At 45.8% G+C, this 26,554-nt stretch overlaps 7 protein-coding genes across 7 annotated transcripts; 3 read left to right on the forward strand and 4 right to left on the reverse strand.

Moving 5' to 3' along the window:
• Positions 1–2,143: 2,143 nt before the first annotated feature.
• RhiXN_08030 (ubiquitin-like Rad60 SUMO-like protein) lies at positions 2,144–2,632 on the forward strand (the record flags this gene model as incomplete). The annotated part of the gene is made up of 5 exons (XM_043327846.1): positions 2,144–2,213; positions 2,286–2,311; positions 2,355–2,398; positions 2,460–2,551; positions 2,613–2,632. The coding sequence occupies 5 exons, from the start codon at positions 2,144–2,146 to the stop codon at positions 2,630–2,632; spliced, it is 252 nt and encodes an 83-aa protein (XP_043183231.1).
• A 621-nt stretch (positions 2,633–3,253) lies between these two features.
• RhiXN_08031 (mitochondrial import receptor subunit tom-70) lies at positions 3,254–5,387 on the reverse strand (the record flags this gene model as incomplete). The annotated part of the gene is made up of 7 exons (XM_043327847.1): positions 3,254–3,346; positions 3,419–3,674; positions 3,749–3,829; positions 3,886–4,096; positions 4,143–4,850; positions 4,907–5,094; positions 5,134–5,387. The coding sequence occupies 7 exons, from the start codon at positions 5,385–5,387 to the stop codon at positions 3,254–3,256; spliced, it is 1,791 nt and encodes a 596-aa protein (XP_043183232.1).
• A 340-nt stretch (positions 5,388–5,727) lies between these two features.
• Positions 5,728–6,931, reverse strand: RhiXN_08032 (kinase domain protein; the record flags this gene model as incomplete). The annotated part of the gene is made up of 7 exons (XM_043327848.1): positions 5,728–5,733; positions 5,775–5,913; positions 5,970–6,142; positions 6,196–6,366; positions 6,420–6,480; positions 6,536–6,821; positions 6,889–6,931. The coding sequence occupies 7 exons, from the start codon at positions 6,929–6,931 to the stop codon at positions 5,728–5,730; spliced, it is 879 nt and encodes a 292-aa protein (XP_043183233.1).
• A 1,618-nt stretch (positions 6,932–8,549) lies between these two features.
• Positions 8,550–14,250, forward strand: RhiXN_08033 (ATP-dependent DNA ligase; the record flags this gene model as incomplete). Its single annotated transcript, XM_043327849.1, has 31 exons — positions 8,550–8,756; positions 8,803–8,921; positions 8,974–9,037; positions 9,611–9,826; positions 9,875–9,934; positions 9,984–10,118; positions 10,176–10,306; positions 10,361–10,446; positions 10,504–10,640; positions 10,699–10,904; positions 10,958–11,053; positions 11,101–11,186; positions 11,240–11,290; positions 11,364–11,464; positions 11,552–11,652; positions 11,707–11,779; positions 11,830–11,990; positions 12,045–12,212; positions 12,261–12,304; positions 12,359–12,448; positions 12,505–12,553; positions 12,604–12,640; positions 12,686–12,770; positions 12,817–12,874; positions 12,928–13,010; positions 13,063–13,168; positions 13,221–13,659; positions 13,710–13,792; positions 13,839–13,922; positions 13,972–14,109; positions 14,160–14,250. The coding sequence occupies 31 exons, from the start codon at positions 8,550–8,552 to the stop codon at positions 14,248–14,250; spliced, it is 3,585 nt and encodes a 1,194-aa protein (XP_043183234.1).
• A 1,676-nt stretch (positions 14,251–15,926) lies between these two features.
• Positions 15,927–17,126, reverse strand: RhiXN_08034 (uncharacterized protein; the record flags this gene model as incomplete). Its single annotated transcript, XM_043327850.1, has 6 exons — positions 15,927–15,989; positions 16,060–16,120; positions 16,180–16,388; positions 16,450–16,684; positions 16,835–16,950; positions 17,055–17,126. 6 exons carry the CDS (start codon positions 17,124–17,126, stop codon positions 15,927–15,929), a joined length of 756 nt encoding a protein of 251 aa, XP_043183235.1.
• Positions 17,127–21,491: 4,365 nt separating this feature from the next.
• On the forward strand, positions 21,492–23,575 carry RhiXN_08035 (uncharacterized protein; the record flags this gene model as incomplete). The annotated part of the gene is made up of 5 exons (XM_043327851.1): positions 21,492–21,897; positions 21,931–22,043; positions 22,092–22,381; positions 22,462–22,669; positions 23,258–23,575. 5 exons carry the CDS (start codon positions 21,492–21,494, stop codon positions 23,573–23,575), a joined length of 1,335 nt encoding a protein of 444 aa, XP_043183236.1.
• A 1,322-nt stretch (positions 23,576–24,897) lies between these two features.
• RhiXN_08036 (uncharacterized protein) lies at positions 24,898–25,637 on the reverse strand (the record flags this gene model as incomplete). The annotated part of the gene is made up of 2 exons (XM_043327852.1): positions 24,898–25,003; positions 25,057–25,637. 2 exons carry the CDS (start codon positions 25,635–25,637, stop codon positions 24,898–24,900), a joined length of 687 nt encoding a protein of 228 aa, XP_043183237.1.
• Between the last annotated feature and the right edge of the window lie 917 nt (positions 25,638–26,554).

Raw genomic sequence — 26,554 nt, forward strand, 5'->3', positions numbered from 1 at the left:
CACTTAGTTCATGAATTAATTCCGCTCTGGATTATTTATTCAACTAGCTATGTCGTAGGGAATATGACCCCTTGGGATAACACGGGGTCAATACTCAAGCTACCTATACTTTATTGTAACCTACAATTAGCAGATAGTTGAATAGCATTCTGAAAGATTTTCTTGTCATATGGAATAATCGATCGAGTTATTTGCTCCCGAGACTTGACCAGATTTATTAACCGATTCTTCCTGATTTATAACCTACCTTTACCTCATTTGTCCACCCGCCATACGCACTAGCGCCTGATGTGTTACACGGCATCATCGATCTAACCGAATCCCTTGACCACTCATAGTACATTATGCTCCTTCCGTTTTCCGAAGTCCTATATGGCACATTGACCGTTGGGCACAATAATCGTCGGATATGCACAGAAAATTGGGGTTGTTATGAGCCGTACGTCTGAAGACTAGACCACATTAGAAATCCAGTATATTCTACTTTACACACATGGATGACCAAACTTCTCTTATGTGACCCATGATAAATGTAGTTTAGGTAGCTCTGTTGTGCTTTAGGTTCGGAGTTCTAGAGTGGGATTTCAAGAGCAAAGGCAGTATGGTTTGGATTTACTAGTTTCGCCCAATCCATTGCCTATATTCACAGATCGTAATACATATTATCAGTTTGTCCGCTACTAGTTTCCGATGGAGATTATTCGAAGCCGAACACATGAATATGGTGACATATCTCTATATAACGCGAGCGCTATTTGACCTTCTTGTACTCTTAGTGATTTAGTATATTTGTAAATTTGGAATCGAACTAGTGTGAATTGGAGTATAGCTGCTGTCATTCACTGGCCAATTAATTGCTACTTTCTCCTTTACTGATCGCCGGCTTGGTAGCCATGCATGGAGACGATCGACCATTGGGGTCGTAGTTTGAAACGAGGCGCCGGCTCTTGGGGCTCGGTAACAACCGAACTCAACATTTATGCGCTGGGAAACTCCTCCCGACACCTTCGGTCTCTAGATTCCCGAACGGGTCGGGTGATTCCGTATAGAATAGCTAATACCTCCACCTCTTTGATTTCTCCAACTCAAGCCCAGCTTGTATACTCCGACCGTGACCAGAGCATGGAACCCACGGCATGGACCGCGCGCGCATGCCAAGGTTCGTGCATTTCCCGGGAACCTTTGGTTGAATTCGATATTTTTAATTCGGGATTTGCATACTGTAGATCAGAACCATCCTCCTGAGGAACCCCCATTATCTGGGGGTTATCTTTCACAAACTGGGCCGCCGACCCGAAGCTCTGAATAGTGATTGTATCGTACGATTCGAGAAGGCCGAATAAACCAAGTTCGTGAAGAGCAACTATCTTACCGCTTGATGAATATGACGACATGTAAAGCGGGTCTGTCCCGGTTTGGTCATTCTAAAATCGGTTAGACGGAAATCGGCTGGGTGCGCGGTGGAAAGTGAATGAATTGGTCGATAACAATCACAGGTGGGTTGCGCTTTTTATGGGTAAGTAAACTGTGAATCGAAATTCCTACAAATACGGAATTTGAGGCTCGGAAATCAAAAGATAATGAATCGATTTAATATAAACAAATCCAGAAGGTTGGTAGAGGAGTTCGATTGGGAAAGACAGCCGTAAAGGTGGGCATATGGGAACGCCGGGCCTATAGGTTTGGTGGGAAGACAACGTCTTATTTTGGGATAGAGTCGAATTCCACAGATCCAATTCGGTTGTCATGATTGCGACCATCATTGCTGTATATACAATGTAAGAATGATCAGGTTGTTATATTATAGCCGGCAACAATCGTATTCTCTGTTACCTGAGCATTCTTGCATCCTGATCCTGCTAAGCACTGATGAGCATCCAAGGGACTCCAGGGAAGGTATATGCATACACACGGTGTACAGCATCGGACGCTGAGCACTATTAAGTGTTTTGAGAGTCGCTTCAGCTTACTCAGGAGCAAAGCTGTGAGATATGGTATTAGCGAAACATTGCAGCTTTGCGGTTGTCGATCCCACCAAGATCCCACAAAACCAAGGCGGTCACGCAAAGTCACCTGACCATCCACGTGACCCTGAGCCCATCATCCACCTCCACTTTCACTTTCACCACTACACAACAACACCATGTCGGACGGACAACCCGAAGGAAACACCCAGGCGCATTCTGACAGTAACCCCATCTCTATCAAGGCAAGTCTCTAGATAACATAATTGTACCAGTTTTCGTTGCTAATGAAATTGGTGGTGATGGGTTGGTTTGATACAGGTCGTAACGTCGACGGGAGAGGAAGTGTACTTCAAGATCAAGCGAAATACCAAGCTGAAGAAGCTGCAGGGAGCGTATGCGAGCAAAGTGGGAAAGGATGTGAACACATTCCGGTGCGTATTTCCACTTGCTCAAATTAGACGCGCGTATTGATTGTGTTGGTATTTGCCGCAGGTTCCTGTACGATGGCAACCGAATCAATGACGAGGACACACCGTCCAGTTTGGATATGGAGGATGACGATACGATCGATGTCATGGTTGAACGTGCGTGTATTATGTTTGGTTCTGACTTGGTGCTTGGTTTGCTAATACTACTACTATCCAGAGGTCGGAGGATCGGTATAAGAGGCGATATGGTACTGTTTCTAGTGGCTTCTCCGACTGCACTTGAGGGTGCGCGAGAAACACAAGGTGGCGCAAGAGTCGCAAATCTAGCGCGTTTAACTATGTCGTTTATTCTGAGTGGGACCTATTGTATCGATCCTTTCAATTTTAGTTATCGTTCAAACTTCAAATCCGTCATTGCCTCTGCATTTGGGAGGAATGAGACCGTTTGATTCGCGAGGCACACTCGGGCATCGGAATAACTCGAGTGCGGCCATGTCTCGTGCTCTGTCATGATACACTCACATTGCACCCCGGTCATGAGCACCTGATTTACACAAATCTCGATGAGTCACATCTTATATCTCCACGTACAAGTATTCGCCTGTTTTAATTTTCTGAATGGTGGATTCTATCTTTACAAACCCGCCCCCTCTTGCCACCATACAGATTCAAGAACGACCCTCAACCCTTCAAGCATGAACCAAAACGAAAAACCCTGGCGAGCGAAACCGAGCCCAAAAATTCAAGTAAAACACCAAATTATCTCGTCACTTTTATACATTTTTAAGGTGGTTGTGGCTACGTACGACCCGACCAAGAACAACAAAACTGCTCCTACGGAACGAAACGGCTACTGGCCTAGAAAGGTGCCTGCATCCCCTGAGCCATAGCAGCCAGTTGCCCTGCCATATCCGGATAGTTCTTCTGGAACTCGAGTTGCGCTCGAGAGGCCTGTTGTCCCAAATGATCAGCGTCCACATCTTTTATTTATTTAATTTTTGTAGTTGAAAAAAGTCAACTCACGTTCTCGTAGCTCAACGCTTGCACTAGCTCGGCCTCTGTACGTGCGATGCTGGCGTGTTTGCTAAACATATCAATCGCTTCTTCTACTCGACCTTGTTGCAGAGACAGTTGTGCGAGGGTTGCAACCGCGGCATCACATTCGTCGTCGAGAGTCAGTGCTTCTTTACATAGTTGAGTGGCTGATGGGAGGTCTTGTTGCCACTGATAGAGTGCAAGAGCTTTGTTGACGAGTGGGAGAGGATTAGGAAGAATCTTCCTTTAGATGGGTAGGAGAATCGGGCAACAGAAGTCAGGAGGAGGGTGCGAAAGAACAGATGATGCAATACCCACTTTTGCCTCTCAATCTCGATCGACCTGTCAAACTTCTCAATCGCCTCTTGGAATCGCTGCTGATCAAGCAAGAGTTCTCCACTTTCCCCAGTTATTAGCCTCAAATTTGATTCACCCCACCTCAAGCCCCGACTCACTAGTAGTTGTACGGTTCTCCTCGGTTCGGGAAGGAAAGCAAGCATTGGCGGAATGAGGCCATTGAAGAGTCGAGATCTCCCATTTTGTACTGCGCAACCGCAAGTTGGATATGTGAGAACACAAACTTGGAATCCAGCCTGGACGACTTCTGGTAGTCCTCGGCCGCTTTCTCGAAATCGGAGAGTATGAAGAAGACTAGTCGGTAAATATCTGAGCACCTGGTAAAACACATGAGCAATAAACGTATGACACTCACCCTGCCCACGGTGATAATAGATATCCGCACAGTTCGGGTCCTTTTCAATCGCACTCTCAAATGCCGCAAACGCCGCCTCGGCCTCGCTCAACTCCATGTACACACTCGCAATCTTGACCCAGCTCTGGACCAAATCGGGATGCGCCTGCGTACTGGCGACAAAGTCCGCCTTGGCGCCGACCGTATCGCCCATCAAAAACTTGAACGTTCCACGCAGATTCAAGGCCTCTCCAAGGCCTTCGTTCCAGTTCTCAGACAGCCCAGCGTCGATCGCAGCATTCACCAGCTCGTGCGCTTTCGTAAACTGTGATTCGGACAAGGCTTCCTGGGCCTCGAGGAGCATATGATCTCCCTTGGTGGCATAGTCTGGAAGAATCACGTTTGGTCGCGGCCTGAACGCTGCAAAATATGCGCCGATAAACGTGACGCTCGGCAGCCGGGGTTCTCGCGCGCGCATAATCTCCTCGGCTTGTTTGGTGGAAAGTTTGGCCAAGACACGTTCGACAGCTGCGCTCGCCGCATCGTTCTTGAATCGCTCGATGATGGCGAGTGCTGTAAAGTCTCGGAGGGCATCTTTGAGATTGTCTATGGCCTCCAGGGCGGTTGCCCTTCGGTTCAGGGCCTTGGCGTACTTTGGATCGAGCTTCAGGGCTTGTGTGCAATCTTCTATCACCTTTTGATGTTGCGGCGGCTTGAAGTTTGTGTAGCCTGGAGTGAGATCAAATCAGTTAAAATGCGAATAAATTAAATTGATCGACGCTTACAAGCTGCCCGGTTAGAATAGAATACGGCCTCGGGCTTAGGACTCATCGCTATAGCCTGAGAATACAAGTTGACGGCAAGTTCAAAGTCCCGCTGCGTATATGCAGAGTTTCCGCGGGACTTGAGCTCTGCCGCACGTTTCAGTCGATCCTCGGTCGGCAGAGCCTTGATCTCGGCCTCATCTAACCCCCTTGTAAATTAACGATAAATTGTAATAAAATAATCATACATGCCTAGTGTTGGGTTGCGTTCCTCGATTATAGGGCCATCTGTCTGGTCAACTCTGCGCCCCTTCTTCTTCTTGTCCTTTGACGGCTTCTTCTTGTCTCCCTTGTCCCCCGACGATCGCGAGTAGACCAAGTACCCAATCCCAAGTGCCGTAACCGCTGCCGCCGCACCAATCACAACACGCCTGTTTTCACCTACAAACGTTTGCACTCTCTCGACAATACTGTCTTCGCTTGGTGTCGGTGTCGGCGCCATCGTGCGGGGATTTGGGCTATCAGCAAGTTTTAGACACTGACGAGGCTCGAATTGGAGAGATTGTGGCGGTGTTGGTGTGTTTATCAGTCACGTGGAGATTGGAACAGTGGGGATTTATATGCGCTTCCATTGGGGATACAGTTATAATTAATTACATCAGAGGATCTAGGTAGTATGGTACTAGCTTTTCCGGAAACTGGCGTGGCACATGTTTGTTTAGCCACGGATGGAGGAGAGCCCTTGCGGCTGAGTACTACCGTTAGTTTCCGGTTCGCTCCGAGCTGAACCTGACGAAGCTTACCTGAAATTCTATAACAGGCCGGATAGAATAGGCATTGCTTCATGCCTATATTAGCTACTTTCTATTTGTCCTCCGTTGAGACTTACCAGTATCAAATCCATCCCGTTGACTGACAATCCCGGAAATAGGTCTGCCGCTTTCTTAGGTTCCCAATGCTCAAACTCCTTCCATCCAGGCAGCTTGCTAACTCCCGGCCAAATCTCTTCGTCGGGTGTACCCAAGTTTCTGAGAGGAATAATCAATTAGCTTGACAATCAAGAAAACAGGGCCAATGTACTTACTTGAAGATCTCTTCCAGCTGCTGGTCAAGATTCAACGAGCGACACCTAAATAGTGTATCTCCCGCACGGGCCATTTCCGCGACCACACACCCCGCACTCCACATATCAAAGGCAGCCGTATATACACGTTCTCCAAGAATAATGTCAGGAGCACGGTATGCGAGAGTCGTCGCCTGGTTCAATGAGTTCACACCACCGAGCAAAGGTAACTTGAGAAACAACGCACCTCGAACGACATGGGCACACATGGCACAGAATGAATTCTACTCAACCCAAAATCCGCAATCTTCAAGCATTGGTTCGAGTCGATCAGAATGTTGCCTGGTTTTATGTCACGGTGGATTATACGACGCATGTGCAGGTGTGCGAGCCCTTTGAAGAGGTGCCGACCAAGGCGCTATATTTTACCATTAAATATGGATTTCGCTCTTAATCGAGATGAAAACTCACCTGGATAAGCGGTTCTGGTAATGCGGCACCATCGTTATTATTTTTGACAACCTTGATGTATCTGAGCTTGAATGGGTACCCGAGACCTTGGATTGAGCACTATCATTGTAACTTACCGATGTAAATCCATATCTACGTACTCCATAACGATATATACACTCCCCTTGGGTGAGACGTCAGCATAGATAAGTCTGCCATCCTTGAAATCAGTACTTGTATCCGATCGCTCAATCAAGTGAGAGTACTTTGCAATGTGCTTATGCGTAACGATTCCTAAATTACTAATCTCCCGCAACCCCAATCCAGGAATTCCCTCGGCAAACATATTGAATTTGACTTGCTTGACCGCGACAAGTTGGTTGTTTTTCCTTTGTATACCTTGAAATACTTGCCCGAACGAACCTACAAGGCGTGAGTTGTTAGGCGCCGGCGGCAGGGAGGGGTTGGGTAAGCAGGAAAGAGGGCCTACCGTGTCCGATAGGACGTCTCGTGTCTACCGCAAATCTTTGCATAGCGAAAGATGATGTGCCGAGTTTAAGCTGTTCACATCCATGTTATATACTCTGTTCATGGCCCAAGTATAACAAGATGGGGGCTTGGTTGCCGTCGAGGTCAAAGCGAGGGAACAATATCCCACGTGATTCTAGCATGTATTAATCGACCAAAACGCAAATTGGTATGATGAGTCCGCGTGGAGATGAACATGGAACCTAGAGAGTTGGACCCATAAGAAAACGGGTGGTTCTTCAAAAGTGATTGACTTGAGTAGATACGCCGAGGTTTGATACGGCTGCAGACCACAAACTCAAATATCCTTTGGTTCCTGGCTCTGCGAGCAATCGTGGATTCGAGGCTCAATTGTAATAGAAAGTTTATAACTATAACCTAAGATACAATGTATGACCATATGTCAGATATACGTTAGCTTGAAACATTACCAAGGTCCGATCGAATACATTTTGCTCTATTTATGGCCCTTCACTTAACCTATCCTCCGACATATTCTCGGTATATGCTAGGCTTGGGGTGGCAGAGAACCACGAACGGTGATTGATTTCGATGATGGATGTGAAGGGGTCCTAAATGCGAAGACATGTATGTGTATCGTGCTCAATACATAAACTAGGTGGTAGGGGCGGAGTCGTGTACGGTGGCTCACGTGACTAGAGATCTCCATTCTTCAGTCAAGTATCGCATGTGAGTCCTCCGCGCTGCGGCTCACCTGTCACCATTATTGGCTCGAGTTCCCTCAAAGCTGGGCAGAAATTAATCGGTGAGTCACTCTCGCATGTTATAATGTGATGCATGACATCACAGTTACATACGGGCCGTTGATATTGATGGAAATATATATCATATGAGGTGCAATGGAATTAGCCTCTTAGGGCCTTATAAGCGAATTGGTATGTGGTAGCCGCCCGGAACATTGCTTCAGTGCACGAAGTGTAATAAATCGGCGAAAAAAGAGCACAATGTATTGCGCCTTCTACGCACAATACGCTAGGAGTGCCAGATTGTTATCCTCTTAAATATTGGCTTAATGCAGTTGTAGATGAGGATCATAACATGGTTCACCCACAACATGTATGACATGCTTTCAACTGTTCGCATATATCAGTACTTTCTTCTATTGACCCGAGAACCAACTGAATAGCTGACCTCACGTACTCTGCAAAATCTACTAAGTGCGTCCTATCAGCTCCACGTGATCTACGCATGGAGCCAGCAATAATCCCTCTTCCATTCTTGCGACGACCATATAGCCCAAAAGCCGCAGTGTTCGAAAGCGATATCCCAGAGGAATGGCATCCTACAGCGAATTTGTCTATGCGCGCGCCAATAGAAACGTGGATGTCCCCAAGTGTTCAACGACTACGATCCTACGAATCCGACCCGGACCTCTATATATACGAATCTCAACTTCAAGTCAGCCTCTATCCCTTTTCTTCATTGTGCTATCACTAGTCTCCAGTTGGCTTTCCTTATTAGACTACTTGGCATGTACGTATACTTACACCACTTGGTTGACAGGATCCGAATGACGTAGTAGGCTAACTGAAATTTATAAATAGCGTTGCCCTCCATCTAAAAGCCCTCGATCAAAGCATACCCCACTGCACTTTGTACACCATGTCCTCCATGCAAGCTCTACCTGTAGGTATATATCGTATCTCCGACGGCCGGGGTCGGTGGCTATCCGAATCCGGGGTTGGTCCCGGTACGGGCGCTGGCACTCAGCTAGTTCTGCTCACCGAGGAAGAAGGTACAGACGCAGGGTTCAATGCACGTCCACTTACTCTGCCTGGTATTTTGCATGATCTAAAGTTTTTTCGTGCAGTGGAAGATAGAATATGATAAATCCCAATCCGCTCACACCATCCAGAACGCCAAGAGTGGTTTGTATGCGTCCTTCGAGGGGGATGCGACGGAAAACGCTCACCTCGGCTCCCATTCGATTCCGCGATATTATGATCTGGTATCTAATGGAGCACAAGGACTCAAGTAAGTAACTTGAGTGGGGCCTGAGGTCTTGATTAATTAGATGATTCCCTAGAGTAGTGCTCAAGGGAACGAAGCTAAGTCTGAATACTTCTCCTTGCATAATGTATCCACCTATGGTTAGTCCATATACTCTGAACTTGGTAGAAGTACTGATAGTAAGCGACCTCCGTAGATTGCATTATCAACCGACGTCAATGCCATGTTATCCGAAAAGTTGATAGCTTGGGAGTTTCACTTGCGGAACCCACTACTAACTTGAGATCCTCGTCAAATAAATTGCTCCCCTTTCTTGCTATATATCTACAATTCAGAATATTATTGAGCTCTAAATATTTTTCGAATTCTTCCCGGTGTGGTAGATGACAATCTCTCGTAGCTTGGATGAGGGATCCTCAGAAAGCTCTGTCGTGCCCTGAGCGTGAGCAATATGTTATCCTAGCTATGAGGTACAAAATACGTGCATTCAAACGTAACGGGTACGTGACATGTTTTCCTCCCGTAAGCAATAAGACCAAAAAGGTGGAGGTGAGGGGTGAGCAGTGGGGCTAGGACCCCCCTAAGTCTAAGTCCACGTCACCTCACGTGACCGTGACCTGATCCCGGCGTTCTGGACCGACCCATGATCGAGAATCGTGGCGCGTTCATCGTCTTGTGACCAACTCCTTTAATCTCACCAAAGTGATCCCCAGAATATGGACGGACCCCCTTCGCCTCCACTTTCTGCAATTGGGGGCGGTGGTGTTCCCGAGCCCAGTGCGGTTGAGCCTCTGCCACTACTGAAACCAGCTGGGGTTTTCAATCACGGACCGAGCCCGCTGTTTTCCAAGCTCACTGATCTATTCGAGGCGCTGAGAACAGAAAGAAGGCAAGAAAAGAGGAAAACCCTGTTGGTGAGGTGGTTTACGGTAAGTTGTGTTGTTCTAGAAGCTGTTGCATTATACTGATCATCGCAGAATTGGAGAGAAAAAGTCGGGACCGATCTGCATCCTGCGCTTCGCTTAATTTTGCCCGAGGTAAGCCAGCTTTAAACAAAGTCGGCTCTAAAATTGATGGCCACAAAAGAAAGATAGGGAGCGCGCAGTGTATGGTCTAAAAGAATCTTCACTTGCCAAATGCTTTCTAGCTTCCATGGGTATAGACCCAAAGTCTGCGGATGGCAAGCGGGTGCTAAATTGGAAGAAGCCTACCCCCGACAATGTATTCAAGTTTTTGAGAGCACGTTTCTCTTCACTAACTTCCTCCCTATCCTTGCAGCCGACCGTCGGAGACTTTCCGACGACATTATACGAAGTCTTGGCTCCCCGCTGTCCCAATACCCATGGGACACTCACTGTCGACCGTCTAAACGAATTATTAGATGATCTTACCAAATGTGCGAGAAATATGTGAGTAGGATCTAAGCGATTTGATGTCCATCAATTGTAACCATCGACGGAAAGTGAAATGCAGATGCGGGTAGTTCGCAAAATTTGCGATGCATGTACTGCAGCGGAGCAAAGATGGATCGTTAGAATTATCCTCAAAGGTAAAAAAAGATCTCTAGTTTATTCGTCCGTATAGCCCATAATTCATAAGCGGACAGATCTTACGATCCAAGTTAGAGAAACCAGTGTGCTCGGTGCCTTCCATCCAGATGCAAGGGATTTATTCAACACCTGCAGTGATCTTAAACGTGTTGCATGGGAGCTTTGGAACCCTTCGAGGTCCTTGCAAGACGACGTGAGTAACTTCAAACACAACCTCCTTCAGTTCCTAATCTATTCGTTGATTGAGATAGGAGCGCGATGTTACCCTCTGGACCCCCTTTCAACCAATGCTTTGCAAACGTAGTAAGACCCTTGCTGAAGCCGTAAAGCTGGTTCAAAGTCATATGGAGGACGGGATGACCAAGGGCTCGAAGAACAATTTCGTTATAGAAGAAAAACTTGATGGGGAACGCATGCAATTACACAAGCGCGGTAATGCTTACTTTTACTCCTCTCGGTATGTAGAGTACTCTTATACCCAGAAAGGTCTATATATTCAGCCATCACCAGTAAAGGAACCGACTACACCTACCTTTACGGAGCCCACGTAGGCACGGGCAGCCTGACGCCTTATATCCATGCAGCCTTTGATGACCGGATCGAAGAGTAAGTAATTCGAGATTGATCTAGTCCTATGTACTTATGGTGCTTAGCTGTATATTGGATGGAGAGATGATGGTATGGGATCCGATGCTGGACAAGTATCTTGCTTTTGGGACACTCAAGACAGCTGCTACCGGTATCATGACTTTCCACTTAGCCATCAAGCACACTTACGTATTTCTACATTAGATATCCTAGGAAAGATAGATACCTGGGATAATGAGAGTCCTAGACCTTGCTGTAAGCTCCTGTGATTCTGATTGGACTGTCCCACGATTCACGCTCTTGTTTTTCCATCCCGTATTATTTTTAGTTAAAGTTTTTGATATTCTACTTTTGCGAAATCCTTCACGTCCTGCACCCAAAAACTTTTCCAATACACCCTTGTCGGTACGGAGGAAAGTACTCGCGCAGGTGTGTGTATATGCGCTCAGTTCATCGCACTACCCAATACGATATAAAGGCATCAATACCTTGAGAGACTCATTCTTTCTTATTTAGGTGTTTAAACCTATCCAAGGACGACTAGAGCTGGCAGCGCAATCGTTTGGTAGTAACGCGAAAGACGTAGAGAGTGCACTGGAAAAAATTGTGGAAGAGCGGTAGGTACCAAGAGATCTATATGAACCGAGCTGGGGCGTAATCATTTAAGAAAGGGGAGAGGGGTTAGTTTTGAAGGCGCCGGAGTCACCCTACGTACTCGCTGGAAGAGAGGCGTTTTGGGTCAAGGTATGAATTAATTCTGGTAAGTCAGATATACTCATATGTATTTGGGGTAGGTAAAACCTGAGTATATGGACTCCATGTCCGACTCGGTTGATCTCCTCGTTGTTGCAGGGAAATGGGGATCAGGTAGCCGCGGAGGGAAAGTATCGTCACTTGTCTGTGCAGTACGGGACGACTATTCCAGATCAGGAGTAAGCGAAACTGGAATGAACGTGTGAGTCTTTTTCTATATTACGATTCTACTAGATAAATGGGAATGCAATTCCAGATATGCGACCTTTGTGCGCGTCGGTACGGGGCTGACCGTCGAAGACTATGACTGGGTCAACAAAAAGAAATGGATTCGCATGGACAAGAAATCACCGCCCCCTCATATGAAGGTTTCGCCCTCTGTTTCGAGTGACGATAAAGGCGATGTTTATTTGGATCCCGAAGAGTGAGTTTTCAGCCTCACCGTACTCCGCGTATTAAACTTTCTCCATAGTTGGTTCATTATAAGCATCAAGGGTGCATCAATCACTACAACCGGTACATAAGTATCTTGGTAGTCAAACTCTAGCACATACTGATGACGGTTACAAGACGAATTTGGGACTAATCTCACTATGCGGTTCCCTAGATGTAAGGCAATACGGCGAGACCTATCTGTGGATGACTGTCTGACTTGGAGCGGTAAGCGTTTTGTTCTGGCCTCCAAACTTTGATTGACTCATGACTCTTTGATACAGGGTTGAGAGAGTTGCATGGCGGAAAACGCAAAGATAGTGATGACAGACAGTAGGTTTAAGCCGCAGTCTAGACTTTCCGTTTTTCACTACGGTTGGCAGAGAAGGCCCGAAGAGACGTAAAATTGGTGGTAGAAAAGTGGGTCATATCTCTTACAACAGAGCGCTGGTCTGATCAGTCTAGCCTACTACACTTTCCTTGTCACACCAAGCGACTGACGTCAAGGAGATTGAAATTACATCCGATTTATTTGAAGATATGCGGTTTTGTTCGTACTCCTTTTGGTGATTGATCGTATGCTAACTAGCCAACAGTAGTTGTCCCTGACCTTACTGGCAACAGTATTGTCTCAAAGGCCGTAATCGAGAAACTGTGAGTAGATCGCTAAACAAGGCAGCTTATCTGACTATGTCATCGATAATCAGTATATACCAACATGGAGGAGACTTCACGCAAGTGATGCAGGGCGACAGTACATTGACTGTAATTTATGGCGGAACAAAACTAAGTAGGTGATTGCCTATCTCGCCAATGCTTCAGGCTAATCGGCATGTATGCAGTCCCTCAAGTAAAGCGTATTATGAAACGGAATGACATGGATATCCTGAAACCCCAGTGGCTTACAGACTCGATTGAAAAAGGGCGTCTCGTCCCACTCCAAGCAAAGTGAGCACTTCTAAAAGCCATTTCGATGCAGATGCTTAGGTGATCATGATAGATATTACTTCTACGCTACCAAGGAAGCGCAGGAAGATGGGGCATACAAAATGAATAATGAAGAGGTAGAAGTTATGTCATCTCTGAGAAGTGCAAAGATCAGTTCGGCACAATCACCGCCAGATCTGGACCACACACTCTCGTCGTCCCCGGAGCCAGAAGAAATTTCCGAGTATCTGAAACCTATTCCTTTGGACGAAAATATTACGAAGATACCGGATGATCCCAGTGCCAGCGACACACAGTCAGAACCCGAAGATCTGGCTGATCAACTGAGCGATGAAGAGTGGACTGAAATAGCTGCTACTCACACTGGTGATAATCATAATAAGATCGACTCCATGGAGTCTGGCATAGAAATGTTTAAGGAAGGGAGTACAGAGCAAAAGCCTGTGGCTGTGAAGGCACAGGCACTGATTAATTCCGGAGAAGATATCGAGGTACGGATATCACGTTTGACTTAGGCCTATGTACTGATATAATACCCTAGTCTAACACTGTTATCTCGGCTATGAGAAGCGAAATTAGCTCCACTACCAGCAAGCTCGATCAAAATCTGTTTTTCAGAAATCTGTGAGTTAGCCGTTACAATTTTGGACTATACCTAATCATTTATAAGATGCTTTTATCTGGACTCTCCTGACAATGCACGAGATGAAGACTTTCTCGTCTCTAACACTCATGAAAGCAAGATCAGATTGAGGTGTGATTGGCTATTCGATTTACCCATCGGTATACTCATCGGCTTTTAGTATGGATCGCGCCCGTAAAGATATCCTCGTCCACGGCGGAGCACTTGCTCTAGGGCTTTCTGACCCTCGATTGACCCATATTGTGCTTCACGAACTTGACAAATCACGTCGCATAGAGTTAATTCGTAGGACTTCCAAGTGCGTTACTGCCTTTGGAATAGCTTTCTTGGGCTCATCGTTTTCCACAGACCAAAGCGTCGATACGTGGTCCTTACCAGTTTTATTAGCGCCTGTGTCTCGGAGGGAACGCTGCTGGACGAAGACGCGTTTATGCCATAAGTAGGCCATTCTGTGGATCGACTCGGCATCATGATCATGTACTAGTAGAGGAGCAGATCTGGCCCAAACCTTTAATTTAACAAGAACCTGTTTACGCCAGTTTGTTGGGACTCGCGCGTCCTGTCACCATTGCCACAACCGCGAGAACCAATATTGATAGACTAGTTGGTGTGTCCTATCCAGACCGAAAAACGGGTCACTCTGTCGCCTACTCTATATATCTTGGAGCAAACCTGACAAATCATATCAGTTCTAGGCCGTAATAGCATTTATTTCATTCGTCCCCAGCTCACCACCCAAGTCATATACACCTAAGAAACCAGCATGTTAAGGATCGAGCTATGAGAGTATGAGAAAGGAATTTATCGCATGCAAATATTCAGGCTCCCAGCCCTCATGGGCGTTTTGCGACAAAGGTTGCGCAGGGTCACAGATGCAAAACAGCGAATTAGCCAGAGCATGCGGGCATCCCCAGACCACCCTCACTATTTCGCAGCCGCGCGGGTTGCCCAAACCTCACAGGTTTGGGTCTCGTAGCCAACACAGACGAGCAGGTGGAGGGTAAGCCCCAGGCCCGAAGACTTATTGTCACCAAGCGCTGCAAGCTAATACATGTAGATGTCGATAATACGATACGATAATGTGCACCTTGGTGATTGTATGGAAGATACCGCCCAAAATAGAGCGAACATACGAGCCCATAGTGGTCATGCATAGGTGCTAAAAATCTGTGCATAAGAAATAATTGGCTATCGCCCAAATCTTGAACTCGTTACACCAAACTGAATGTCGGAGCTAAGTAGCCCTAATTAGGTCTGTCTACTCTTGCTCTCTCCCGTCATGTTATGGCATAATATTCAACATATAGAAGAAGCATGGCCTGAATCACGATTTTAGGGGCTGTGGATCGGAACCTGCGGAGACCCACGAGTCCAGACTTAGACGTAGGTCGCGCAGGACCTCACAAGATAGCCAGTCACGTGATCGTCGATTATGCCCAATCGACCATACCTCCACAGCGCATTCGGTCCCTCGTCACGCCTTTTATTTTATTGTTTTCCCCACCCACCATCCTATGCACTCGTCTCCATCCATCGTCTCGCAAACCCTCATCCCTGCTGGGAGTTTCCCATCGCCCCGTCCCCCAGTGCTACTCGACTATAGTCGCCCACCCACCTGCGAGTTCTGCTTACGTTTCGGTGCCCCAGCTCTCGTGCGCTCACTCCGTGCCTGATCCCTCACCCTTGCTGGTATCTGGAAATGATCATGTATGCGCACATATATATTACTTCTATTCCCATACCTCCTTGATTGGTACACGAAGCCACCGAAGCCCAAGTGTATAGTTTTCCGGCGATAACAGGTTATTACCCAAGCACAAGCTCCCTATTAGCTTAACAAAATCTGTTCCTGCCCTCGAGTTTCCTGGATGAACCTGCTAACGAGATTAAAGTCCGGACGCTTTGGAGAAAGGTGAGTGATCGTTCCGGAGAAAATTTCCAAGAAAGGCACAGAACCCAACCGAAAATCCCAGCTAATTGGTCCGGATACTTGTAAGAATTCTTATGAGACGAGCTGAGGGTTTTGGTAACACATTATGCCATTCATTTCATTTACATCCACTCTTGTACATCATTCCCCTCCATGTCGTCTGGCCAGCCGCTACTACCACTGCATCACTGTATCTTCTTGAGCACCCACTGCTGGCTCTCCTTGCCCTCCGAGCCTCGGAGCACAATCTGAACACCACACTCAGCGGTTAGCCCATTGCGACCGAGACAAACACTCCAGGCAGACTCGACTACATACCGGTGTGCCTTCGCCTGTCGAGGTCCAGTACTGGTTGCCAGGACCCGAGGTCGTATGGATTCTACATGCGCGTACAGCTGGTTCAGCCGGAGTTCTACCAGTGGGCTGAAAACAACCTACTCGTATTTCTTGTTGCCATCGGAGTCTTCGCCATTATGCTCAATAGCCCACTCAGTATACATAAACTCTACTCCAGATGGGGCCAGAACAACCATTTCTGGGTCGGCGTTGTCGTGGGCACCAAGAACTATACCTCCGGGAACTGGGGGAGCTTGCACAGGGCGGAGTACATATGCATTGCCTACGCGTCGAACGTGAATATCAGAGGCCTATGCGATTCAGAGTCAGTTAGAGCCCAACTCCGCCTGGTATGCCCAAGACTACACGTACCTGAGCATGAGAAGTGCATTCGACGGGCGACATGATTGGGGCACCTGGAGGCACTACTAGTCCCCTGTTACCCTCGACACAGTGGATAAGGTAAATTCCTTCTTCGAGCATGCTGAAAAGATGTAGATGAGAAAAGTGTGCTGAGAAAGCTGGGTATGTGGTGGTGAGGTGGCCTACTAGATTGCCCTTCATATATATAGCTGCCCAGGCATTTGCGTCTTGTTTGCGCTGTGACCTGCGTCCGTGATGTCATCAGTAAATTCACGCCCATGTTCTCTGAGCATACAACTAGCCATAAGTATCAATCGGACGAGGTACACCGATAGCATGCTAACACGATGCGTCTTTGCATTCATCGATGGGGCGTACCCTTGTTAGGGAGCACCCCAGATTGTGTTTGGCGGGCTCCGTGAGTCGGGTTGGGCACCTGAACGTAGTGGAGCGAGATCTTATTCGCTTCGTGCACTCGGTGATTGATCGAGCTATAGGTATGAACTGGGACTGGATGACAGTTAGAGGCATTAGTAAAAATGGATTGGCATGCTATTGATGCAAACCTGAGCAATATGCAACGCCACACATCTTGAGGTTTACAGGCTACTCACTATGCAGTCATCGAGTGTTTGGTTGACCGACAAAGTCTGAGCACGATAGTAGCTGAATGATTTCTGTAACATGTAGATGATTCGGGGTGCAAGTTGACGTGAACGTGACCTAAAGCAAAAGCGGAGGAATCTGAATAGCAAATCTTGTATCGATCAGAGGAAGCTTCGATTCAATCGGTTCCAGCCCTTGGCTGTCATTCTCGAGGTCATGTGAGTACTAAACAAAGCATGTTGATAATAGCCAAGGGCTAGAGTCGATTGAATCGAAGCTTCCTCCGACCCACACAAGATTTGCTATTCAGATTCCTCCGCTTTCGCTTTAGGTCACGTTCACGTCAACTTACACCCGTGATCATCTACAAGCTACAGAAATCATTCAGTCACCATCGCGCTCAGACTTTGTCGGTCAACCAAACACTCAATGACTGCATAGTAGGTAGCCTGTAAACCTCAAGACATGTGACCAAGCATGTTGCTCAGGTTTGCATCAATCACATCCCAAATCATTTTTATCCATGCCTCTATGATTGTCATCCGGTCCAAATTCATACATATAGCTCAATCAATCACCGAGTCCACGAACCGAATAAGATCTTGCTCCACTGCGGTCAAGTCCCCAATCTGATTAACGGAGCCCGCCGAACACAATCTGGGGTGCTCCTTAATGAAGGTACGCCCCATCGATGAATTCAAAGACGCATCGTATTACCATGCTGTCGGCACATCTCATCCGATCAATACTTGCGTCCAGTTGTATGCACAGTAGGGCACAAGTGCGATTCTACTGATGATATCACGGACGCAGGTCAGAGCGCAAACAAGACGCAAATGGCTGAGCAACTATATAAATGAAGGTCAATCTGGCACGGTGGACCCCAAAAGTGCGGATTTTCTGAACGTGAAAAATCGCGCGTCATATGCGGAGTGTTAGCGAAATCCGACCAACTTTTCCACGAAACCGCATCCCCAACTCACCCCTGTGTATCGTCGAGGTGCGGATCCTGCGATTTTAGATGCGGATGTCTGGCAAAATCTTGACGTCATGCGGATTTCCCGTAATTTTGGGGTTCACCGTGTGGTAGGTCACCTCACCATCACATATCTAGCTTTCTCAACACACTTCTCATCTATAACTTTTCAGAATTCTCGAAAACAGAGCTCACACTATCCACTGTGTCGAGGATAACAGGCAACTAGTAGTGCCCCCAGGTGCTTAAATGATGGCGCCCGTCCAATGCACTTCTCATGGTCAGGTACGTGTAGTCTTGGGCATACTACGTGGACTTGGACTCCGACTGACTCCGAATCGCATAGGGCTCTTGTGTTATCGTTAGATGTGGAGACGATGGATATACACTCAGCCTTATGCAAGTTCCCGAAGTCCCCCGAGACGCAATTCTTGGTGCTCACCGCAACGCCGGTTCAAATAATCTCGATTTTTCATTATATGTACTAATGCATCCTTCCTCCCCACATTCAAGTACTCTATGCAAGCATACCGTACCAGACGGGCCTGTTCGCCAGTGCATAAAGCGCCATAAGGGAATTAGCGCAGTGTCCGATGCAGGGGCCCAGATGGCAATAGGTTCATGGTATAGTATATCTCTTCTTCCGGATGTTTTGTATGCAACTCCTATTTTAGGAAAGCCTATGTAACATTTGATACATCTACACGGTGCCCGGGAAGTTACCCGGTTCAAATATACATCAAGCCGCTACCATTTTATTTGAGGTTGTGTTCCCTGGTTAGGTACTGCAGCCACGCTCTACCCGCGGTATTACCCGCGTGGCTTCCCGGTTTGACCGCTTTAGTCCCTGGTGTATAATTCAACAAGCCTACATACAATTTCATTTCTGCGTAATTCATTCCAATAGGCGCGCTCAATTCTGAACCTCCAAACCGCAAAAAACCAGTTTGCAGCTCATAAATGAGTGATCAGACAGGTGAGGGTTCAACCAATCGCGTTTGGGCTGAGGTAATGAGGGGTCTATCAAGTTCTAGCGTAGGCACTTGGGACCGGGCTTAGTCCCACGATCTGGATAGTATATACGGGACGCGAGTTGTAGACAATATACAGATATAGTAATTAAGATAACAACAGTGATAACAATGAAGATTACGATAACAATGATCATAGTAATTATACACGTGTATCAATCCGTACAAAATCAGGCGTAAAGAATGCACTCTTGCCACATTTTACATTTTGTATATACACATTCAATATTTCTCTGCATTGTGTATCTTATTGTCTTACCGTATCATGTGTTCCTCCTTCTGTACCCACCTGATTTTGTCTTGTACGTACGCATGGTACCTTGGTGTCCAACCAAGTGATCAAGCACAAGTAGTAAATTTTATATAAAAAAATGCGCACATAGCCATTTTGACAAGGATTTTGACAATAGGAATGCCAAGAGAGAGAGAGAGAGAGTGTGTGTGTGTGGTTGAATAACTCACGTTACTTTAGTTCTTTAGAGTGACCTGACAATATTGCAAGAGGCTTGTCTGCATCAGCTTATTTGTGAGTGGGATGTTTGGTGGGCTTTGAGAAACGCACAGGGACTGGGGGGCGGGGGGCAGTAGGCCTGGTTTAAAGCTGCCAAAAGCCAATAAATGTTATTGAGTTTGCAATGCCATGATAAAGGGATAAATACTCACTTGGATAAGTTTAGTTAAATACCCAAAACAGCTATCAACAAAGAATCTGTGACGGAAATTGTGTGAGTACCTTGAAGTGCAAGTAAATGGATTTGTACAGAGTTTCTTACAAGGACAGAGTAGTAACAGCGGTGTCATAACCTCCTAACATATACCATTAGAATCGCCCGAATTTTCTATTATTTTTAGTATTTTTTACGGACTTAATATCTCTTGTTTTTCGATCACGTGATCTCGGCGCTTATTTATGCCGAGATGCCGCGCCGAGATGCCGTGCCAAGGGCGCTTAGGAGAAATCCACGCTTCTGCGCAGCCCGCAGCACGCTTCTCTTTTCACATGTAGGCTTCTATTCACACACGCACAGACCACATGTAGTTAGTAGTATTGTCTATATATACAGCAGGAAAATTGCTTGGAGACCCCAAGTTGATTTTACCTTGTCTCATACCATTGAGGAGGATCATCCCCAGCCAGCTAAGTAGCCAGCCCTCAGTAGTTCAGAAGCTCACCCTTTATTGCGCTCACCACACCTCCAGGGCTAAGCCCCCCTCGCCAGTAGTTTAGTCAAGTAGACGGTTACCTTACGTAACCTTAGTATAGCCTTAGATAGTAGTCGTATAGCTTTGTTTGTAGTAGTACGGCCCCAAGCGCCCAACCCACTAGCGTGTGACCAACCTTACAGTTGGGTCACAACAAGCGGGACCTGTAGATCAATGTTGCATATATTGAGTGCAAGTTAACTGCAGCATTTGTTGGAGGTTGGAGGATCCTACCTGCCATCTTTGACAATGCAGCCAAAGCAAGGAGGAGTCAAATATGGTAGGATGCATAGGTGTAAGAGTTACTTACATCAAAGTTGAGCTCTTTTGAGTGGCCTATTATGCGCACAAGGAGAGAAAGAGAAAAGAAAAGGAAAGAAAAGAGTGCACAGTTACTTACCACAGCAGATACCTAGGGGCACCAGAGTAGCGTACGTGTACAGAGGTGGTTGGATTTGACTTTACAATGCAAGTTTGGGCTGTTACAAACATGCTGAGTCATTTACGCGCCTGACACTTTCAACTCTCCTTTACCAATGCCTCCAACAACTTACTCTCTGCAAGTAAATCACGCTACTAGATAAACTACTGAGTATACTTACCATCTAGCATTTTGATTTTCACCTGCTTTGAATTGTTTTTTTGGTACTTTTACACTGTGTTTGATTTATTTATTTATTGCTTTCAAAAGTATGCATTGCCAAGTATCCAGTTCCCTGTATATCTTTACTTAACTATAGTCCATCTATCTACTTATATACTTGTAATCATTATTCAATATTATTGTCTTTTATTTTTGTTACTTGCTTTAAACCAACATTTATTCTTCTCTATTCACCTTAATTCAACTGCTTTTCCTATGGACAACTACCAGGCACATAACATCCCAATCTATGGGCATGTACCTGGTAAGTAAACATCTCATTTCCTTATTTCCTTCTCTTTTTTTTTTTTTTACAATTAGATTGTTTTCTGATCTAAGCACAGCCAATCCAAACCCATTGCCATCCCAACGCAATCTGCAACCCTCCCAGCCCCCTCACAACATTCTACCTGGTCAATATGTGCCTATTTGGAATACAGAAGTTGAGATAATTGATTTAACTTGGCATCAAAGCCTACAGAATCATTACCAACCTGCTTACCCAGTTGTCCCTAGCCAAAGCTCAGCGCATGAGCCACAGTACACATTTTGTCAGAGTATGCAGGCACCTGCAAATCCTCTGTTTCCCCCAATGCAACACAGTCAATCATTGGAGTGTAGGGAACCACCTGGGTTTAGACCAGGACTCACTTCTAATGGAGTTCAAGACAACCCTGCTTGCAAGCCTGGGTATTTTGATATCACCCATGCAAGGCGTGCACCAAGCCCCCACCATCCTATTGAATATGTTGCAGCTGCACCTCCACCTGTGCTGGTACTGGCTCCTGCTTGGGCCTCACCTCTGCCCCCTCATCCTATCCCTTGTAATTGCAAGCATCAAGCTCCCAACCATGGCTCTGACTCTGACTCAAGCATGCCCAATGCTCAAGAAATACTGAGTTCTTGCTCATTATCCTCCTCTCAGTCTAAACAGGGGAGGGCGCCAAAACAGACAGCAAGGAGTACACAAGCTGTAAAGTCCAAGTCAAAGGCTCTTGGTTAAGCCAAGGCAACTGAGGACAACTCTGCAGCCAAGTGGTCAGAGGAGGACTGGGACAGCCTTTTTACCTTTATTCTTGATACCAAGGAGTGCAATTTCTTACAGGCAGAGAAGAAGACCAATAACCAAGACTTCTGGGACATGGTATGTCTTTTTAGCTCTTTTTTTGTATTTATTCTGACAAAGAAACAGGTTTTGTCAGTTGGACTTGAAGGAAAATGGGATTCTGTATTGGCCCACACGCATTGGAGACTTGGCTGTACAATCTACTCAATTATTCATCAACTTGAATCTTTGACTGGTGGTAATGGCAATGGCAACAAGGACACCCAATTCAACAATGATGACAACAAGACCACTGTGCTTGAGAAAATCCAGCAACATCTTGAGAAGATTCAGAGCCAAAAGCCAAATATTGACCCTCATTGTAAGATTAAGCCCAAAATTTACTACAATTGGGTACAAGGAGGTGACAACAGCTGGTATTCAAAATTGCACAAGTGGTGATGTTCATCTACTTCAAATTACAACTGATCTACATATTTATACTCTACATAAACAGGTTCAAGGATGCTAAGACCACATTCACTCAAGAAATTGAGCATGGGAGCAGCCAGATCAACAATTCTGATGACTCTGGTCATTCTAAATCTGATTCTCCCCCATTGTCAAGGCGCTCCAAACCCAAGCAAAAGCGTTCTGACTCCTCTGTGGATGGTATAGTAACCATTGCCAAGGACCTCCACAACTCTCAAAAGGCCGCCACTAATGTAAATTGTTACAAACCCTTAACATATACCATTAGATTCACACGATTTTTCTGATATTTCTACTATTTTTTACGAACCCTGTATCTTTACTTTTTCGATCACGTGACTTCGGCGCTTACCACGCCGAGATGCCGCGCCGAGATGCCGTGCCAAGGGCGCTTAGGAGAAATCCACGCTTCTGCGCAGCCCGCAGCACGCTTCCTTTTTCACATGTAGTCTTCCTTTCACACACGCACAGACCACATGTATTTAGTTAACTTGTCTATATATACAGCAGGAAAATTGCTTGGAGACCCCAAGTCGATTTTACCTCGTCTCATCTCATTGAGGAGGGATCTCAGCCAGCTAAGTAGCCGGCCCACAGTAGTTCAGTAGTCGCTCACCAACCCCCTTAACTTACCACACCTCCAGGCCTAAGGCCCCCCCGCAGTAGATAGCCAGTAGAAGTCCGCCTTACAGCGGCATTAGTATAGCCTTAGTACAGCAGATTACATAAGCTTGTAGTAGTACGGCCTTAAGCGCCCGCTCCCACCAGCGCGTACCCACCTTTCAGTGGTGTACAACATAAATGCTATGATAGCTAAGCAGCAGCTGGATTTTGAGAAGGAACAAGCACAGATTGCAGATGCTGCGCTTTTGAAAAAAGCCAATTTTGACAAAAAGCTACTGAATTTTAAGATTGAGGCAATGAAGCATAAGTGGGCTAACAAAGAAAAGGCTCACAATGCAGAGGAGGCTGCTAAAAGGCATCAAGAGGACAAAGAAGACAAGCAACAGCAGCAAAGCCTTGTCCTTGATCAAATCAAAGTGCTTGAAGCTCTCATTTCTAAGCCCAACACCAATTTGCAACTAAAGGAAACTTTGCAAACATGTGTTGGAGTACTTCTTGAGAAGTTGGGGAGTTGACTTAGTGCATTGATCCTCTTTTTATTGTTCTTGGTACTAATAATGTCACAGTTGATTCAAAGGTTATTGATTTTTTTCACCTGTTCTAGCTACCAAAGCAATACAATTTATTCTACCATCTACACATCTTCCTGTGCATGCAAGTGAGATTCTTGTTGTAAATACTCCCAATAATGTTTGCCCCTGCAAGTAACCAAGCAGTACTTTTGTATCCCTCCCATCCACCCTCCAGCAGCTCAATATGTGGATTAATATGCCCAGGGGAGTTGAATAAATCAAAATCAGGCTCATCTTTGTTGGTATCATCTTGTGAGTCATCTCCAAATTGTGCTAGTGCTTTGTCACCATAGTCAATACACAGATTATGCACTGTTATTAAGGCTTCAAGAGCTTGGTGCAAGGTCTGAATATTTATTGATGTACCCATGTAACCAGCAGCTGGAAACCGGCGCTTTAACATGCCAAATGCATTCTTGACCACTACTTGGGCTCTAGAATGCTTTTTGTTAAAGCTTTTTCTGCGCTGTTTGGTTTTGGAAGGTACATTCAGTTTGTCTTGACCATACAGGCAACAGGTGTAAGGCGTTGTAAAGAAGCCTGAATTTAAATCTAGTGAGTCCAAACTACTACTTTTTATTAATACAAGAGCAGCTTACCTTTGTCAACTAACACATGCTTGGAGCAATCTATCAATGCTCTGCGGTGTTTCCATATGTAGGACTCTTGAAAGGTGGTCTGGTCCAGCTTGCTACCAGCCCAGCCCCCCTTGTGCGCAATGAATCTCTTCTTGTGATCAACAATAGCAAACAAATTTACCTAGAGAGGTTAAAAATAGGTGAGTTTGACCTTAACCTATTTCCAGTGCATTTTGTTATTAACTCATGGCTGCAAATCCTTTATAACACACATAATTGTCCCCCTCCTGTTGCAGTTTATGCGTTAGCCAAACCAGCATTCCATCACCTGCCCCAATGCACCCAGGTATGTGCAATATATTTTCCATGGCCATCTTGATAACTTGTTTTGGTTTGTTGTTTGGCCAAGCAACACGTTCAAGGCCTATTTGGCAAAGTGCATGTGTGACCCTTCAGCAGTAGGAATACACAGTTCCAATGCCAACCAAGAGCTTTGCAGCTGGCTGAAACCTGTTTGATGCGCTGCTCCCATAGCAAACCAAAAAGCATGCAAATTGGTGAGCAACTGGTTGTTGAGGTTTATTCCCCAATGATTGAAATATTGGGTTGTGTTTTAACAGTTGGACAATACAATGAAAGGTACAGGGTGAGATTCTACATTAAGATACACCTGTGAGTAAAATCCAATTATACAAATTCTTTGACGGCCATTGCAGGATAGAACACAAGCTTTGCAGGTTGACTATATCCAACCACAAACACAACAGGCTCCCACCATGTAAGTCCCCTTTGCCTACCCAGCTACACATTACTGATGGAGTCTTGACAATTCCAAACCTCACTCACCAATATATTTTTTGGAATTGATCACCTTTCCACTGCATTGAAACAGAAAACCAGTCCTGAGATGTAGGAATCTGACCATACAGCCCACGCATGTGTAACACCTCCTCAGCTATTCCCATCACCAACATACCCATCAAAATATCCGTGTCTGCATTGCTTTTGACAAACGTATCTATTGGTGCTTTACTTGACTTGTCCCAGCTTGGTAAGATTGCATCTAACAATGTGTGATTGTTTGCCATAATTGATTTGTCTTCAAGTTGGTAAATTCCGCTAAGATTGCTGCCAGGAGACTTGATATCTAAATCCATACTTATATCTGTAAGTTTGAGCTCATCCAATTTGCTTGGTTCTTCCAGCTCAGCCAACTCCTGTTCAAAATTTACAAGCTCAAGTTCCAAGTCAATACCCTCTGCCAGCGCATTGTCAAGGCCATCCTCTGCGTCAATGAGTAGCTCATTGCTGTCAAAAGACAGCCAAGGTGAACCACATTGTTGAAGGGTTTGTTGAATATGTAGATTCACTGGCGCATGCTCACTGGTGCTTGGATCTTGCATTTGTGTATTGTTAAGAGCTTGCATGCCAGTATTGAACAATTTGAGCCCCTCAAGAGCTATGTAAGTAGCAATTTTTTTGCGGTTTTTTGCCAAGAACTAGTCATATTGTGGTGTAGTAAGAGGGAGCACATAACGCATGAAAATTTACGCCTGATTTTGTACGGATTGATACACGTGTATAATTACTATGATTGTTGTAGACACACTCGATACCAGGGAATTTATTCCCATTTTCTCAAATTTAAACAAAGCCAAACGGACGACATTTTCGATCACGTGACCTCGGCGCTTATATCATACGCTAAGCGCCAAGCCACGTCCCCATCCGCGCTTATCTCAGCACACGTAGCCACCTCCACCTGATGACATCATTATGACACGTCAGTGACACGTATGCATGAGTAAGGCCGACTGCAGAGCGGGGTTCTTATTGGATTAAGTATTGCATATAATGTATTTGTAAATAGTTCATCTGTAGAATATATAAGGAGGCCAACCGACCATGGTAACACCCAGGTCAATTACCTCTTGTTGCACTCCACACATTGTACAAGGCCTTACAGCCGGTAACCACTTAGATACATGCCTTAAGCGTTGCCCTCACTGTACTTAGGTAGCTTGTCGACGCCTTACAGCGTCTGGTTGCCATAGTTAGTTAGTTCGTTGTCGTAGGTAGACTCCTTGCCGCCTTACGCGGTTTTACTTAGTTCTATACGGCCTCAAGCGCCCGCTACCTCGACGCCCCTTACGGACGTCTAGGACAATGATCATTGTTATTGTAATCTTCATTGTTATCACTGTTGTTATCTTAATTACTATATCTGTATATTGTCTACAACTTGCGTCCCGTATATACTATCCAGATTGTGGGACTAAGCCCAGTCCCAAGTGCCTACGCTAGAACTTGATAGACCCCTCATTACCTCAGCCCAAACGCGATT

Source organism: Rhizoctonia solani, chromosome 9 (genome assembly GCF_016906535.1).
Source record: "Rhizoctonia solani chromosome 9, complete sequence".
NCBI classification, from domain to species: Eukaryota; Fungi; Basidiomycota; class Agaricomycetes; order Cantharellales; family Ceratobasidiaceae; genus Rhizoctonia; species Rhizoctonia solani.